This window comes from Mobula birostris, chromosome 5 (genome assembly GCF_030028105.1).
Source record: "Mobula birostris isolate sMobBir1 chromosome 5, sMobBir1.hap1, whole genome shotgun sequence".
NCBI lineage: Eukaryota > Metazoa > Chordata > Chondrichthyes > Myliobatiformes > Myliobatidae > Mobula > Mobula birostris.
This window is the reverse complement of record NC_092374.1, coordinates 1,363,953-1,380,010: the sequence shown is the minus strand read 5'-3', so window position 1 is coordinate 1,380,010 and position 16,058 is coordinate 1,363,953. Positions and strand designations below refer to the sequence as shown.

The window sequence follows — 16,058 nt, the reverse complement described above, 5'->3', positions numbered from 1 at the left end:
TCTCTGTCAATAATAACTATGACCCACACACACTGAAATGCAGAATAGTACACAGAAAGCAACCTTCCCAATTCTTCCCATAAACTACTCCTGTACAGACTTCTATTCCCCATCACCCACTTCTCCATTTCCCACCGCTTCCGCCCCCCCGAGTTACTTATCCAAATTTCATTGTTAAGATTTTTACTGAATCCATTTCCAACACATAATCCAGATTATGCAATTCACATGACAAAAGGTTTCTCACCCTTTTCAAATTCATTTGCCAATTATCTTAAATTTGCCTCTGGTAATCTACTTGCTTGCTATTAAAGGCTTTTCATTTGGAAGCTCTATATAGATTATCAAGCACATCTTCAAAACTTCTATTTGTATGAATGCTTTAAGACTGCAATTAAATTTTCCAGTCAACTACCTTAATATCATGAACAGCATTCATAGAAATTTACACTAATATGTTGTGTCATTTAATTCAATTTGTCAATAGCAGACAGACACACTCAAAATACAGGCAGCCAAATGAAAAATGGACCCATTAGCACACCATATCTGTACAGACCACACTGCCAAAGTAAACTAATATCTACTCGGCTTTCACATGATCCATATTCATCTATTCTCTGCTTGTTCTTGTGTCCATCAAAATGCTTTTTAAAAAAAACTGCTACTGTATGAGATTCTATCGCGTCCCTATCAGTGTAACCCAGGCACCTATCACTCTTTGTGTAAAAAGAAATTTGGCTCATAAGCGTTGAAGAGTGCTGCAGAATGAAGGTACATAAGGGCTCCCTGAAAGCGGTAACACAGGTAGATAAAGTGGTGAAGAAGGCATATAGTATACTTGCCTTCATTTGTCAGGACAATGAGTAAAAAACTGGAATGTCATGTTACAGCTATATAAGACATCAATTTTCAGTTTTGGTTTCCATACTATAGCAAGGATGTGATTAAGCTAGAGAAGCTGCAGAAGAGATTCACAAGGATGCTACTGGGATTAGAGGGCTCGAGTAATGGTGGGGTGGGAAGGAAACTAGATAAGATAGTTTTTCCCTGGGTATCTCAGGGTAAGGCTTAACAAAAGGGGAAAATTAACAATTAGCATAGATCTAATGAGAGGGCAAAGATTTAAAGAGACTTGAGGGGCAGAAAGTTTCGTTATTATATGGAACAAGCTGTCAGAGGAAATGGCATGGGCAAGTATAGTGATGCATAAAAGACAATTTATACAATTTTATACAGTTTTATCAGGACTCTACAGAAAACAACTGACATCTGTCACGACACAGTTGGAGGGAGGAGAAGATGACAGCACGACGCAACATGCGTGGCCGTTCCAAATGAATATCGATATGTGTAACTAGGGGTGCCATGTGCAATCCGGATATGATGGGGACAGCCATGAAGCGCAGAAGAACATCTGGAGAAACTTCTGAACTGCCTGCTTCGCTGCCGCTGTTACTGTGCGATCAAGAATATCTGGAGACGAAGGCCCCAAATCCTCGGCTTTGCGTATTGCCTGTTGCCGGGGCCGGGATCGAAAAGCTCGGCAGAGATAGTGCTCGGTGCCCAGTGTCGAATAGGTGGTCGGAGGCTCGGAGTTTTTTGGACGGACTTGGAATCGGACTGTGGTCAGATGCTTCCGGGATGCTGCATCGGCAAGCTGGCGGCGCTGGAAGTTTACTGTCTGTGTGAGATGATGGGACTTTCGAGAGACTGCGATTTTTACTGCGCCGTGGTCTGTTCTTCTCAAGTTACGGTATTGCTTTGCACTGTTGTAACTATATATTATAATTATGTGGTTTTTGTTAGTTTTTGTCGGTTTGTCATGTGTTTTCCTGATATCATTCTGGAAAAATGTTTTTATCATTTCTTAATGCATGCATTACTAAATAACAATAAAAGGGGACTGTGTGTCCTCATAATCATAATTAATGTCCTCTAGCCCATTCAGCATCCTAGTGAAGCTTTTCCACACTCCTTTCAAAGCCTCAACACCTGCCCTGCCCGAGATAGTCCCATTTGGCTGCATTTGTTCTATATTCCTCTATCCAAATTTCCAATTCAATGTCTTTTCCAATTCCAATTTCAAGAGTTAAAATTGGCATATCGCAAAGGTAATGCTAGGGTTGTTACGGGGGATTTTAATATGTAGGTAGACTGGGAAAATCAGGTTGGTACTGGACCTCAAGAAAGGGAATTTGTGGAGTGCCTCCGAGAGATGGATTCTTAGAGCAGCTCGTACTGGAACCTACCAGGGAGAAGGCAATTCTGGATTTAGTGTTGTGTAATGAACTGGATTTGATAAGGGAACTCGAGGTAAAGGAGCCATTAGGAGGTAGTGACCATAATATGATAAGTTTTAAACTACAATTTGAGAGGGAGAAGGGAAAATCAGAAGTGTCAGTATTGCAGTTGAACAAAGGGGACTATGGAGCCATGAGGGAGGAGTTGGCCAAAGTTGACTGGAAAGATACCCTAGCAGGGATGACAGTGGAACAACAATGACAGGTATTTCTGGGAATAATACAGAAGGTGCAGGATCAGTTCATTCCAAAGAGGAAGAAAGATTCTAAGGGGAGTAAGGGGCAACTGTGGCTGACAAGGGAAGTCAAGGACAGTATAAAAATAAAAGAGTAGTATAACATAGCAAAGATGAGCAGGAAGCCAGAGGATTGGGAAACTTTTAAAGAGCAACAGAGGATAACTGAAAAGGCAATACGGGGAGAAAAGATGAGATACAAAGGTAAGCTAGCCGAGAATATAAAGGAGGATAGTAAAAGCTTCTTTAGGTACGTGAAGAGGAAAAAATTAGTTAAGACCAAAGTTGGGCCCTTTCCCGGGATGGCGGGACTGTCATATGTTGAAAGATTGGAGCTACTGGGCTTGTATATACTGGAATTTAGAAGGATGAGAGGGGATATGATTGAAACATATAAGACTATTAAGGGATTGGCCACACTAGAGGCAGGAAACATGTTCCCGATGTTGGGGGAGTCCAGAACTAGAGGCCACAATTTGAGAATAAGGGGTAGGCCATTTAGAACAGAGTTGAGGAAAAACTTTTTCACCCAGAGAGTTGTGGATCTGTGGAATGCTCTGCTTCAGAAGACAGTGGAGGCCAATTCTCTGGATGCTTTCAAGAAAGAGTTAGATAGAGCTCTTAATGATAGCGGAGTCAAGGGATATGGGGAGAAGGCAGGAACGGGGTACTGAATGTGGATGATCAGCCATGATCACAGTGAATGGCGGTGCTGGCTCGAAGGGCTGAATGGCCTACTCCTGCACCTATTGTCTATTGTCTTTTAAATATTTCAATTATACCTGCCTCTACCACTTCATCTGGCAGTTTGTTCTACATATTCACTGCCCTTCGTGTAAAAGTTTTTGTCCCTCAGGTCCTTTGAAATTTTTCCTCTCTCAACTTAAACCTATGCCCTCCAGCTTTAGACACCCCCTCTTCTTTGAAAGACTGAGCTGCCTACTCTTCAGAGGGAAAAAAAAGCGTATCCAATATCTCATTATAATTTAAGATTTCCGTTTCTGGTAACATCTTTGTGAATCTTTCTTGCATCTTAGACAGGGACATGGATAAAAGAAAAATGGAGGGTTATGGGCTGTTTACGAGGAAAGGGTTAGGTTGACTATGAAAATAGGCTAAAAAGTCAACATAACTGGCGTGTAGATGAGAGTAGTGCAGTGGTTGTGATCTTCATGGATTTTAGTAAGGCATTTGACAAGGTTCCACATGGTAGGCTTATTCAGAAAGCGAGAAGACATGGGATCCAGGGAAGTTTGGCCAGGTGGATTCAGAGTTCGCTTGCCTGCAGAAGGCAGAGGGTCGTGGTGGAGGGAGTATATCCAGATTGGAAGGTTGTGACTAGTTGTGTCCCACAAGGATCTGTTCTGGGACCTCTACTTTTCGTGGTTTTTATTAACGACCTGGATGTGGGGGTAGAAGGGTGGGTTGGCAAGTTTGCAGTCGACACAAAGGTTGGTGGTGTTGTAGATAGTGTAGAGGATTGTCGAAGATTGCAGAGAGACATTGATAGGATGCAGAAGTCGGCTGAGAAGTGGCAGATGGAGTTCAAACCAGAGAAGTGTGAGGTGGTACACTTTGGAAGGACAAACTTCAAGGCAGAGTACAAAGTAAATGGCAGGATACTTGGTAGTGTGGAGGAGCAGAGGGATCTGGGGGTACATGTCCACAGATCCCTGAAAGTTGCCTCACAGGTAGATAGGGTAGTTAAGAGAGCTTATGGGGTGTTAGCTTTCATAAGTCGAGGGATAGAGTTTAAGAGTCACGAGGTAATGATGCAGCTCTATAAAACTCTGGTTAGGCCACACTTGCAGTACTGTGTCCAGTTCTAGTTGCCTCACTATAGGAAGGATGTGGAAGCATTGGAAAGGGTACAGAGGAGATTTACCAGGGTGCTGCCTGGTTTATAGAGTAAGGATTATGATCAGAGATTAAGAGAGCTAGGGCTTTACTCTTTGGAGAGAAGGAGGATGAGAGGAGACATGATAGAGGTGTACAAGATAATAAGAGGAATACATAGAGTGGATAGCCAGCACCTCTTCCCCAGGGCACCACTGCTCAATACAAGAGGACATGGCTTTAAGGTAAGGGGTGGGAAGTTCAAGGGAGATATTAGAGGAAGGTTTTTTACTCAGAGTGGTTGGTGCGTGGAATGCACTGCCTGAGTCAGTGGTAGAGGCAGACACACTAGTGAAGTTTAAGAGATTACCAGACAGGTATATGGAGGAATTTAAGGTGAGGGGGTTATATGGGAGGCAGGGTTTGAGGGTTGGCACAACATTGTGGGCCGAAGGGCCTGTACTGTGCTGTACTGATCTATGTTAATGATATCCTTCCTATAGCTGGGCAACAACTGCACACAATAATCCAAGTACAGTTTCAACAAGATTTTGTACAATTGTAATATGATATTCCAACTTTAGGACATAGAAGAGTGCAGCACAGTAACAGGTGCTTTGAGCCACAGTGTCGTGCTCATTAAACACAAGAATTAAACTCATTCCTTCAGACTACCCAATGCCCATAATCCAGCATTCTCTGCCTGTACTCAATGCCTTATCCAATAAAAACAAGCATGTCATACACCACTACAGCACAGAAACAGGACCTTCGCCCCATCTAGTCCATGTCAAACTATTTCCATACCTAGAGCATCGACCTACACCTGAACCATAGCCCTCCAAACACCTCCCATTCATGTACTTTCCCAAATTTCTCTCAAATGTTGAAATTGAACCTACAATCACCACTTACGCTGGCACACTCTCACCATCCTCAGTGAAGATGTCCCCCCTTAGGTTCCCATCTTCACCATCTCTTTCCTTCCTAAGTGTACCACCTTGTTTACTGTTGGGCTGGGGGGGGGGGGAGACAACCCCCCAAGGGAGAGCTGCAGCAACCGGGTCTCTGGCACTGAGTCTGGCGCTGCGGCTTAGAAGGGAACAGAGGTGAAGAGGACTGCAGTGGTGATAAGAAATTCCATAGTTAGAGGAATAGAGCTAAGATTTTGTGGGCAAGATAGAGACTCTTGAATGGTATGTTACCTCCCATGTGACAGGATCAGGAACATCTCGGAGTGGTTCCACGGCATTCTAAAGGGGGAGGGGGGAGCAGAAGGTAAGAATAGGATATTTGGCAGATGAATGCACGAAGAGGCAGGAGTTCAGATTTCTGGATCATTGGGATCTATTCTGGGGAAGATACAAACTGCACAAAAGGTGCTAGCTTACAAACAGAGGCAATGTGCAGTGATACTACTAGCAAGGAGAGACTAATACACAGACCTCTAAACAGCAGCAAAAATGTGATTTACAAATAATAACAAGACAGAAAATGCAGGTCAAAAGGGCAATGTTATGATAGGCATGGGGGATTTCAAAATGCAGGTAGAGAGGTGTAGGATCCCAGAGGAGAGAATTTGTAGAATGCCTATGAGATATCTTTTTCCAGCTGCTCCTGCTTGAGCTCTCTAGGGAATCAGCTATTCTAGATTGGGTGTTGTACAACGAAATGGAATTGCTCAGAGCTTAAGTTTAAGGAACCATTTGGAGCCAGTGATCATATGTTAGAATTCACCCTGTAACTTGAAAAGGAGAGACTAAATTCAGATGTATCAGTGAAGTAAAGGGAATTACAGAGGCACGACAGAGAACTGGCCAAAATTGATGGGAAGGGAACACCAGTAGAGGTAAAGGCAGAGCAGCAATGACTGAAATTTCTGGAAGCAATTCAGAAGGTGTAGGATAAATATATCCCAAAGAAGGAGAGGTATTCTAAGTGCAGGATGACGCAACCGTAGCTGACCAGAGAAGTCAAAGTCAACATAAAATCCAAAGAGAAGGCAGAAAATAGAGCAAAAAATAGTGGGAGGTTAGAGGATTGGGAAGCTTTTAAAAACCGAAAGAAATCAACTAAAAAAGTCACTAAGGTAAACAAACATAAGGCAAGTAAGGAAGCCAATAATGTTGAAAAAGATTGAATTCATACTGCAATGTGAGAGGGAGAAGCATAAGTCACGTGTATCAGTATCGCAATAGAACAAAAAGAATGACAGAGGCATGAGAGGAGAGTTTGCCCAGGTGGATTAGAGGGGGGTGCTGGTGGGGATGACAGCAGAACAGAGGTGGCTGAAGTTTCTGGGAATACTTCACAAGGTGCAGGATAGATATGCCCCACAGAAGAAGTTGTTCTCAAATGGCAGGGTTAGGAAACCATGGCTGACAAGGGAAGTTAAAGAGCCAAGGAAAGGGTCTATATGGTAGCAAAAGTGAGTGGGGAGTTTTTAAAATCCAACAAAAGGCATCTAAAACAGCTATACGAAAGAAAAAGTTGAAATATGAGGGCAAACTGGTTGATAATATAAAGCAGGACACTAGAAGTTTTATTCAATTATATAAAGAATAAAAGGGATGTGAGTGTTTATATTGGACCACTGGAAAATGATACTGGTGAGGTAGTAATGGGGGACAAAGAAATTGCAGATGAGCTTAATGGGTACTTTACATCTGTCTTCACATTATGGCTCCGTCTAAATGTGCAATGTGCAATTTACAGTAATTTATAACAAATACTATGTACAACAGGACAGTCAATATAATATAGAAATACAATTGTTTCAGCATGAATTAAGCAGTCTGATGGCCCGGTGGAAGAAGCTGTCCCGAAGCCTGTTGGTCCTGGCTTTTACGCTGCGGTACCGTTTCCTGGATGGTAGCAGCTGGAACAGTTTGTGGTTGGGGTGACTTGGGTCCCCAATGATCCTTGGGGCCCTTTTTTCACACCTGCCTTTGTAAATGCCCTGAATCATGGGAAGTTCACAAGTACAGATGTGCTGGGCTGTCCGCACCACTCTCTACAGAATCCTGCGATTAAGGGAGGTACAGTTCCCTTACCAGGCAGTGATGCAGCCAGTCAGGATGCTCTCAATTGTGCCCCTGTATAGATTCCTGATTAGTCGGGGCATCAAGGGATACGATGAGAGGGCAGGTGTATAAAGTTGAGTGGGATCTGGGATCAGCCATGATGGAATGGTGGAGCAGATTACTTATCATTATGTCTTATGGTCTAACAAACATTTATTCAGATATATAAAGAGTAAAGGAGAGGGAAAAGTACATATCGGACCACTGGAAAATAATATTGGAGAGATAGTAATCGGGGATAAAGAAATAATGGACAAACTGAATAAATATTTTGCAGCAGCCTTCACTGTGGAACTCACTAGCAAGTAGTTATACTTTCAAGAGAGTTAGGGGGTATAAGTAAGTTTAGTTGCCATTACTAGTGAGAAGGTACTTTGGAAAATGAAAGGAATGAAGGTAGAAAAGTCACTTGGACTAGATGGGGTGCACCCCAGGATTCGTAAGGACGTGACTGAAGAAATTGTGGAGGCATGAGTAATGATCTTTCAAGAATCAATGGATTCTGGCATGGTTCCAGAGGACTAGAAAGTTACAAATGTAACTCCATTCTTCAAAGAGGGAGAGCAGCAGAAGAAAGGACATTATAAGCCAGTTAGTCTGACCTCAGTGGTTAGGAAGATGTTAAAGGTCTATTGATGAGGATGTAGTTTCAGGGTACTTGGAGGCACATAAGATAGACCAAAGTCAGCATGGTTTCCTTAAGGGAAAATCTTGCCTGACAAATGCATTGGAATTCCTTGAAGAAATAACAAACAGAATAGACAAAGGAGAATCAGTGGATGTTGTGTACTTGGAGGTTCAGAAGGCCTTTGACAAGGTGCCACATGTGAGGGTGCCTAGCAAGTTAATAAACTGATGGTATACTAGGAAAGATGCTTTAATTGATAGAGCATTGACTAATTGGCAGAAGGCAAACAGTGGGAATAACAGGAGGCTTTTCTGGATAGCTGCCGGTAACAGTAGTGTACCACAGGGGTCTGTGCTGGGACTACTACTTTTTACATATCTGTCAATAATTTGGACAATGGAATTGATGGCTTTGTGACAAGTTTGCATATAATATGAAGATTGGAGGAGCAGGTAATGTTGAGGAAGCAGAGACTACAGAAGGACTTAGAACGGACAAAGTGACAGATGGAATAGTGTCGGGAAAAGGAGAAAAGCGCTTGTGGTACGTCGAATACTGGGTGAATGAATAGTCCTTGGGGTACTGCAAGTCTGTGTCTTTGCAGTTGCTTTGTTGCACGCTTGAGTGCTTGGTAGTGGGCACCAATGCTTCTTTTGCTGGTGGGAGAGGGGGGGTTGTTGCTTTGCTGCTGCTCATGTGCGGGGGGAGGGGGCTTTGGGGTTCTAACATTTAACTGTCATTCATTCTTTAGGGCACTGTTTTCGTGGACGGTTATGAAGAAAAAGCGTTTCAGAATGTATATTGTATACATTTCTCTGACATTAAATGTACCTTTGAAACCTTTGAAAAGTATGGTCATGCACTTGGGTAGAAGAAAGAAAAGCATAGACTATTTTCTAATTGGAAATTAGACTATTTTCTAATTCAAAAAACTGAGGTACAAAGGGACTTGGGAATCCTTGTGCAAAAATCTCTAATGGTTAATTTGCAGGTTGAGTCTGTGCTGAGGAAGGCCAATGCAATGTTAGGATTCCTTTCAAGAAGATTGAAATATGAAAGAAAGGATGTAATATTAAGACTTCATAAGGCACTGGTGAGGCATCACGGAATATTCTGAGCAGTTTTGAGTCCCTATCTAAGAAACAACGTGCTGACAATGGACAGGGTACAAAGGTCCGAGATTGAAAGGCTTATCATATGAGGAGTGTTTGATGGCTCTGGGCCTGTACTCACTGGAATTTAGAAGAATGAGGGGAGAATCTCATTGAAACTTATCAAAATGTTGAAAGACCTTAATAGAGTAGATGGGTAGAAGATGCTTCCTATGGTGTGAGAGTCTAAGATGAGAGGACACAGCCTCAGAAGAGAGGATCATCCATATAGAATGAAGATGAGGAATTTACTTAGCCAGAAAGTGGTGAATCTGTGGAATTTGTTGTCACAGGCAGCTGTGGTGGCCAAGTCACTGGGTATATTTAAGGCAGAGGTTGATAAGTTCTTGATTAGTCAGGGCATAAAGGGATGCGTGGAGAAGGCAGGAGATTGGGGCTGAGAGGGAAGTGGATCAGCCATAATCAAATGGTGGAGCAGACTCAAATGGCTTTATTCTGCTCCTGTATCTCATGGTCTTCTCTACTCATGTCACATTTTCAGGGAACTTTTGGAGAGGCCTCAGAGACGAGACTTATGGGCATTTGGAGAAGCATAGTCTGATTAGGGATACTCAGCTTTGTGGCAGTGTGTCATGCCTCATGAGCCTGATTGACGTTTTTGAGGAAGTGACAAAACAAATTATTGAAGTTAGAGCAGTGGATGTGTCATATATAGATTTTAGTAAAACATTGCAACACAAAATGCTGGAGGAACTCAGCAGGCCAGGCAGTATCCATGGAAAAGCGGGCCAAAACCCTTCTCCAGTGCTGCCAAAGGTTATCGCCCTGAAACGTCGACTGCACTCTTTTCCATAGATGCTGCCTGGCCTGCTGAGTTCCTCCAGCATTTTGTGTGTGTTGCTCGGATTTCCAGCATCTGCAGATTTTCTCTTGAATATGATTAGTAAAACATTGACAAGGTTCCCATGGTAGGCTCATCTAGAAAGTCAAAAGGCATTGGATTCATGGAAATTGGGCTGCATGGATTCAGAACTGGATTGCCCATAAGTTAGAGTAGAGTATTCCGCCTAGAGGTCAAGGAGCAGTGGTGTTCTGCAGGGATCTGTTCTGGGACCCTTTCTCTTTTTATAAGTAACTTGGATGTGGAAGTGGAAGGGTGAGTTAGTAAGTTGCAGGTGACATGACAGCTTGTGGTACAACATACACAAAATGCTGGAGCAACTCAACAGGTCAGGCAGCATTTGGCCTGAATCAACAGAGACAAGGAGTAATGGCAGATCTGTGGAATTCATTGCCACAGATGGCTGCACAGTCCAAGACATTAGGTATATTTAAAACAGAGGTTGATAGCTTTTGATTAAAAAGGGCATCAAAGGTTATGGGAAGAATGGGGCTGAAAGGGATAATAAATCAGCCATTATAGAATACGGGAGCAGACTTAATGGGCCAAATGGCTTAACTCTGCTCCTGTGCCTTATGGAAAGTCAACATTCCAGGACAAGACCCTTCATCAGGTGTTCTGGATAGTGTAGAAGGTTGTCATCGGTTACAACTGTACATTGATAGGATGCAGAAATGGGCAGATAAGTGGCAGATTGAGTTTAAGCTGGAGATGTGTGAGCTTCTCAAGAGTCGTGAGGTAATGTTGTAACTCTACAAAACTCTGGTTAGGCCATATCATGTTCAGTTCTGGTCATGTCATTATACGAAGGATGTGAAAGCTTTAGAGAGGGTGCAGGGGATGTGCCTGAATTAAGGATCATGACTTATGAGTGAAGATTGAGATAGGTAGAGCTTTTCTCTTTGGCATGAAGGAGGATGACAGGTGATTCGATAGAGGTGTATAAGGTGATAAGATGCACAGAGTGGGGAGCAAGGGCCTTTTTCCCAAGGAGAACGGCCAATATGAGGGGCATATTTAAGATGATTGGTGAAAAGCATAGGAAGCATGTAAGAGGCAGTTTCTTTATATATAGATTAAATCAAAATGCAAGGATATGTGGGAGGGAAAAGTTAGATTGACCTTGGAGTAGGTTAAAGGGTCAGTACAACATCATGGGCTAAGGGCTTTTCCGGAGCTTTTCCACGTTCTAAGTAACTGAATATCCAAGGCCTCCTGTTCTACACACTCTCCAAGGCCCTGTCATTTACTCTGAATGACCATACCAAAATATAACACTCCATACTTGCCTGAAATTAAATTCACCTGCCATTTCCGAGGCCCACTTTACTAATTGATCTAAATCGTGTTGTAACCTTAAACAGCCTTCTTTTTGGTTCACTATATCAGCGGTCCCCAACCACCGGGCCGCAGACCGGTACCGGGCTGCAAAGCATGCGCTACTGGACCATGAGGAAATGATATGAGTCAGCTGCACCTTTCCTCATTCCCTGTCACACACTGGTGAACTTGAACATAGAGTTGCCAGCTGTCCCATATTTGACGGGACATCCCGTATATTGGGCTAAATTGGTTTGTCCCATATTTCCCCCACTAAGGTAGAGTATTCCCATGAAACCTTCCATGCCGAAATGGCGTAAAGGGACGAAGCAGTTACCATTAATTTATATGGGAAAAATTTTGGAGCATTCCCAGACCCAAAAAATAACCTAACAAATCATACCAAATAACACATAAAACCTAAAATAAATAACACTAACATATAGTAAAAGCAGGAATGATATGATAAATACACAACCTATATAAAGTACAAATAATGTATGTACAGTATAGTCGGGAAGATGAAGGCAAAACCAATTTGTAGGGGGAAAAAAATCAGCACGTACGTGTATGTGCATATTACATGCGCACACAGGTGCCCGCGCAAGGCTTCATGGTCATGGTAGTCTTTCCTGGAGTAAAGTGTTCCCGGATTTGTAAAAGACATGTTGAGGTGAGTTTAACCCTACTTGAACACCACCCCCACCCCAGGTCCGCAAGAATATTGTCAATATTAAAACGGTCCACGGAGCAAAAAAGGTTGGGGACCCCTGCTGTATATGACCAATTTTGGTACCTTACTAACCATGCCACCTACACCCTCAGACATATTGTTAATTATATATTAAATAACAATGGACTCAGCTATACTAGATTAACCCTAATGTCGACTGTACTTATTTACATAGATGCTGCCTGGCCTGCTGAGTTCCATTTTGTGTGTGTTATTTAGCTTTAAAGATAAGGTTGTTCAGAGAAGATCATTCTCATTGAAATTTATTATTTGTAATGAAGCATTTTACAAATCTACCTAACCCAAATTTCTAATGGAAGGCCTGACAGTAGAGTCAAGCCCTCACTGATTTCACGCCATAACTCAGCAGGTGAACAGCCCACTAGATTGATATACTGTTAAAGCCCATGGCATTCAATCTAAAGTGTAAAGTATCTGGGACAGAAGATTTACCTTCAGGAGTAAGTTTTGGTTCATATGCTTTCCTCTTCCTTATTTTTTCTCTTTTTCTCATCTTCCTGGCAACTGCAAATGAAAATTATAAAATTGAATAACTTCTACCATTGGTAAACCCAAGCAGCTGGAATTAGGCTGTTATAATCAAGGCCGCTGCATGAAATAGAAAAGGTATTGAATGAAAATAATGCATTAGTTAGGACTGGATGTTGAAGCATACTGCAAAAAAATAGCCAAAAGCATAAAGTATACAACCGCTCCATACCCAAGACACAAATACTAACCAGAAGTGTATAGCATCACAAGTAACATGACAAGGTATGAAATAAAGACAAATGCCTAATTCCATCAACCTACATCCAAACCATAGCCCTCCATACACTTCCCATCAAAGTAACTTGTTGTGTCCGTGCAACTACATACCAATTAAAATAAAAGCATGCCTGCGGGATATGGAAAAGTGTATACACATTGCAAAGAGAGAATTGAATTGACTTTATTACTTACATCCTTCATATACATGAGAAGTAAAAATCATTACGTTTAGTCTCCTTCTAAATGTGCAATGTGCAATTTAAATCATATGTACAACAGGATCATATAACACAAAAATACAGTTGGCGTCAACATGAGTTAATCAGTCTGATGGACAGGTAGATGAAGCTGTCCCGGAGCCTGTTGGTCCCGGCTTTTATGCTGCGGTAATATTTTCCATATGGTAGCAGCTGGAACAGTTTGTGACTGGGGTGACTCGGTTCCCCAATGATCCTTTGGGCCCTTTTTACACACCTGTCTTTGTAAATGTCCTGCATAGCAGAAAGTTCACATCTACAGATGTGCTGGGCTGTCCACACCACTCTCAGCAGAGTCCTGAGATTGAGGGAAGTACAGTTCCCATACCAGGAAGTGATGCAGCCAGTCAGGATGCTCTCAATTGTGCCCCTGTAGAAAGTTCTTAGGATTTGGTGAGAGTGTGAGAGTGCATGAGCAAGAGAGCAAGAGAGTATGTGAGAGCGCAACAGCGTGTGAGAGAGAGAGAGAGAGAGAAAAACAACATGCATGCATAGACAATAGATCAATACGTAGTGCTGAGGGGAGTCATTGCTCTGAAAGAAATAGATCCATACATTACACTTCCTTTTACTTCCTTTCCTTTAATGCAACACATGACTGTATATTTACAAAACATACAATTTCCCTTTCATAAACCATATTCAAATAAACCTGCTTTCACAATAACCGTCCATAGCTCATTTCACAGTTCTAAAGATTCAGTCTTTTGGGTGGCGCTCTGTTTCTTTCTGGACAGTGCCTCTTGACCTGTGGAGATGTATCAGCATTGGCAGGTATCTTGTCAAAGACAATGTTCTCGTCGCACCTTTGGACCTGTGGAGTTGCCATTTGTTGCTGTGTGGTGAGCTGACTTCAAATGTCTGATCCCATTTTTCTTCTTTTGAACTGCTATGACATGTATTGTGGTCCATTGTCACTTACAATTTGTTCTGGTAAGCCATTTCTGGTGAAGATAGTCCTCAGGAGACAGTCTTTGCGGAGATGGTTGACTTTATTGGTATGACCTCCGGCCACTTCAAATGAGCATCCACAGCAATCAGAAACATAGAGTCTATGAATGGCCCAGCAAAGTCAATATGTACTCTTTGCCATGGTGACAACGGCCACTCCCATGTGTGTAACAATGCCTGGTGAGGGGAGGGGGTGCATTTTGAAATTTTTGGCATCCTGAACAGCTTTTAGCCAAGCCTTCAATCTGTTTATCTATTCCCGGCCACCAACTTAGATCCATGCGAGACTCTTCATCTTGACTGCACTGGGTGTGCTTCATGGAAATTTTCTAACACTCTGGTGCACAGTTTAGAGGGAAACTCAACACGAGATCCACACATCAGTGTTCTCTGACATACTGACTGTTGGTCTCTTCTCACTGAGAATTCTGGAAACATAGGGTTACCATGAGCTGGCCATCCTTCACGCCTTCAAGTTTACCAATACCCTTCTCAAACGCCTTTTCATTAGCATTAAGCAGCTGTGCCAGTCTCTGGTTAGTGCTACCATTTGGGCTGCAGTTGCCAATCTAGTCAGATTTTTCTCAACCACACACTTCCAAAAAGTGCTGGCCCTCCACTTTTCAATACATAAAAGTTCCAGCTGCTGTGCTTGGCCTCCATATGTCACATTCAGAATCAGAATCAGGTTCATTATTACTGGCATGTGTTGTGAAATTTGTTAACTTAGCAGCAGTAGTTCAATGCAATACATAATACAGAAGAAAAAATAATACATCAATTAATCAATTACAGTATATGTATATACTGATTAAAATATATAATAGATTAAAAATCAAGAAGAAAACAGAATATATATTAAAAAAGTGAGGTAGTGTCCAGAGATTCAATGTCCATTTAGGAATCGGATGGCAGAGGGGAAAAAGCTGTTCCTGATTCACTGAGTGTGTACATTCAGGCTTCTGTACCTCCTACTTGATGGTAACAGTGAGAAAAGGGCATGCCCTGGGTGCTGGAGGTCCTAATAATGGATGCTGCCTTTCTGAAACACCGTTCTTTGAAGATATCCTGGGTACTTTGTAGTCTAGTACCCAAGATGGAGCCGACTAAATTTACAACCCTCTGCAGCTTATTTCGGTCCTGTGCTACCCCTCCCGCCCCCCATACCAGACAGTGATGCACATTCACTAAGTTTTCCTTTGGGAGACACTTCTTCACCAGTGTAGGTCTTCAACATCACCAAGATCTTCTCCAATGCTACCTTAGAAAATAGTCTGATGTAGTCAGCCTGAGATTATACACAAAGCTGATCCTCTAATCTAACTCCATTTTCAGTTTTACACCAGACACATCTGTTGTGATCTATATGATTTTGTGATCTTCTTCAGTAATGCTATGCAGTTCGAGGCATGACAGCTCACCTTTGTCAGACTTTGCATTGTCTGTTTCACATTAAGTCACTTTATGCCTTTGCTTAAGTTTTGCATTTGAAACTTTTCACTTGTGGTTTTTTCTCTTTGGTTGTGTTTTTTTTCTGCCTTGCACACACTGTCTGTGACTTTGCCTATGATACTTTCTGCAAACATTTTCTTTGAATCAACAGTCATTTGCATCACGGGTAGGATTTGCCACATTGATAACATGTTTGGCTTTTTGCACCATTCAGGGATATTTTGTGCATTTCACACTCTAGCCTCTCTTTCTGTAGTTCTGCTGCATCCTTTGCTGCAGTCTCCAACGATATTGCAATGGCCAATGCCTGTTCTAACATTAGGTCTCTTTTTGACTGTAGGTTCTTCTGAGAGCTTTAACTATACATACCACATATAAGCCTGTCCCTTAAAGCACCAGAAAGTCCATCTGTAAAGTACTGCGAAAGTTTGAACAGTTCTGCAATGTATTCAGAAATGCTTTCATCCTTTAACTG

At 42.2% G+C, this 16,058-nt stretch overlaps 1 protein-coding gene across 4 annotated transcripts in view; it reads right to left on the bottom strand.

Moving 5' to 3' along the window:
* nipblb (NIPBL cohesin loading factor b) overlaps window positions 1-16,058 on the bottom strand; it is a 502,440-nt gene that overhangs the window by 240,161 nt on the left and 246,221 nt on the right. For all 4 annotated transcript variants that reach the window (XM_072257459.1, XM_072257461.1, XM_072257463.1 and 1 more), the window contains one exon: window positions 12,606-12,677. In XM_072257459.1, coding sequence (XP_072113560.1) covers window positions 12,606-12,677 — 72 coding nt within the window. The remainder of the gene's footprint in view (window positions 1-12,605; window positions 12,678-16,058) is intronic.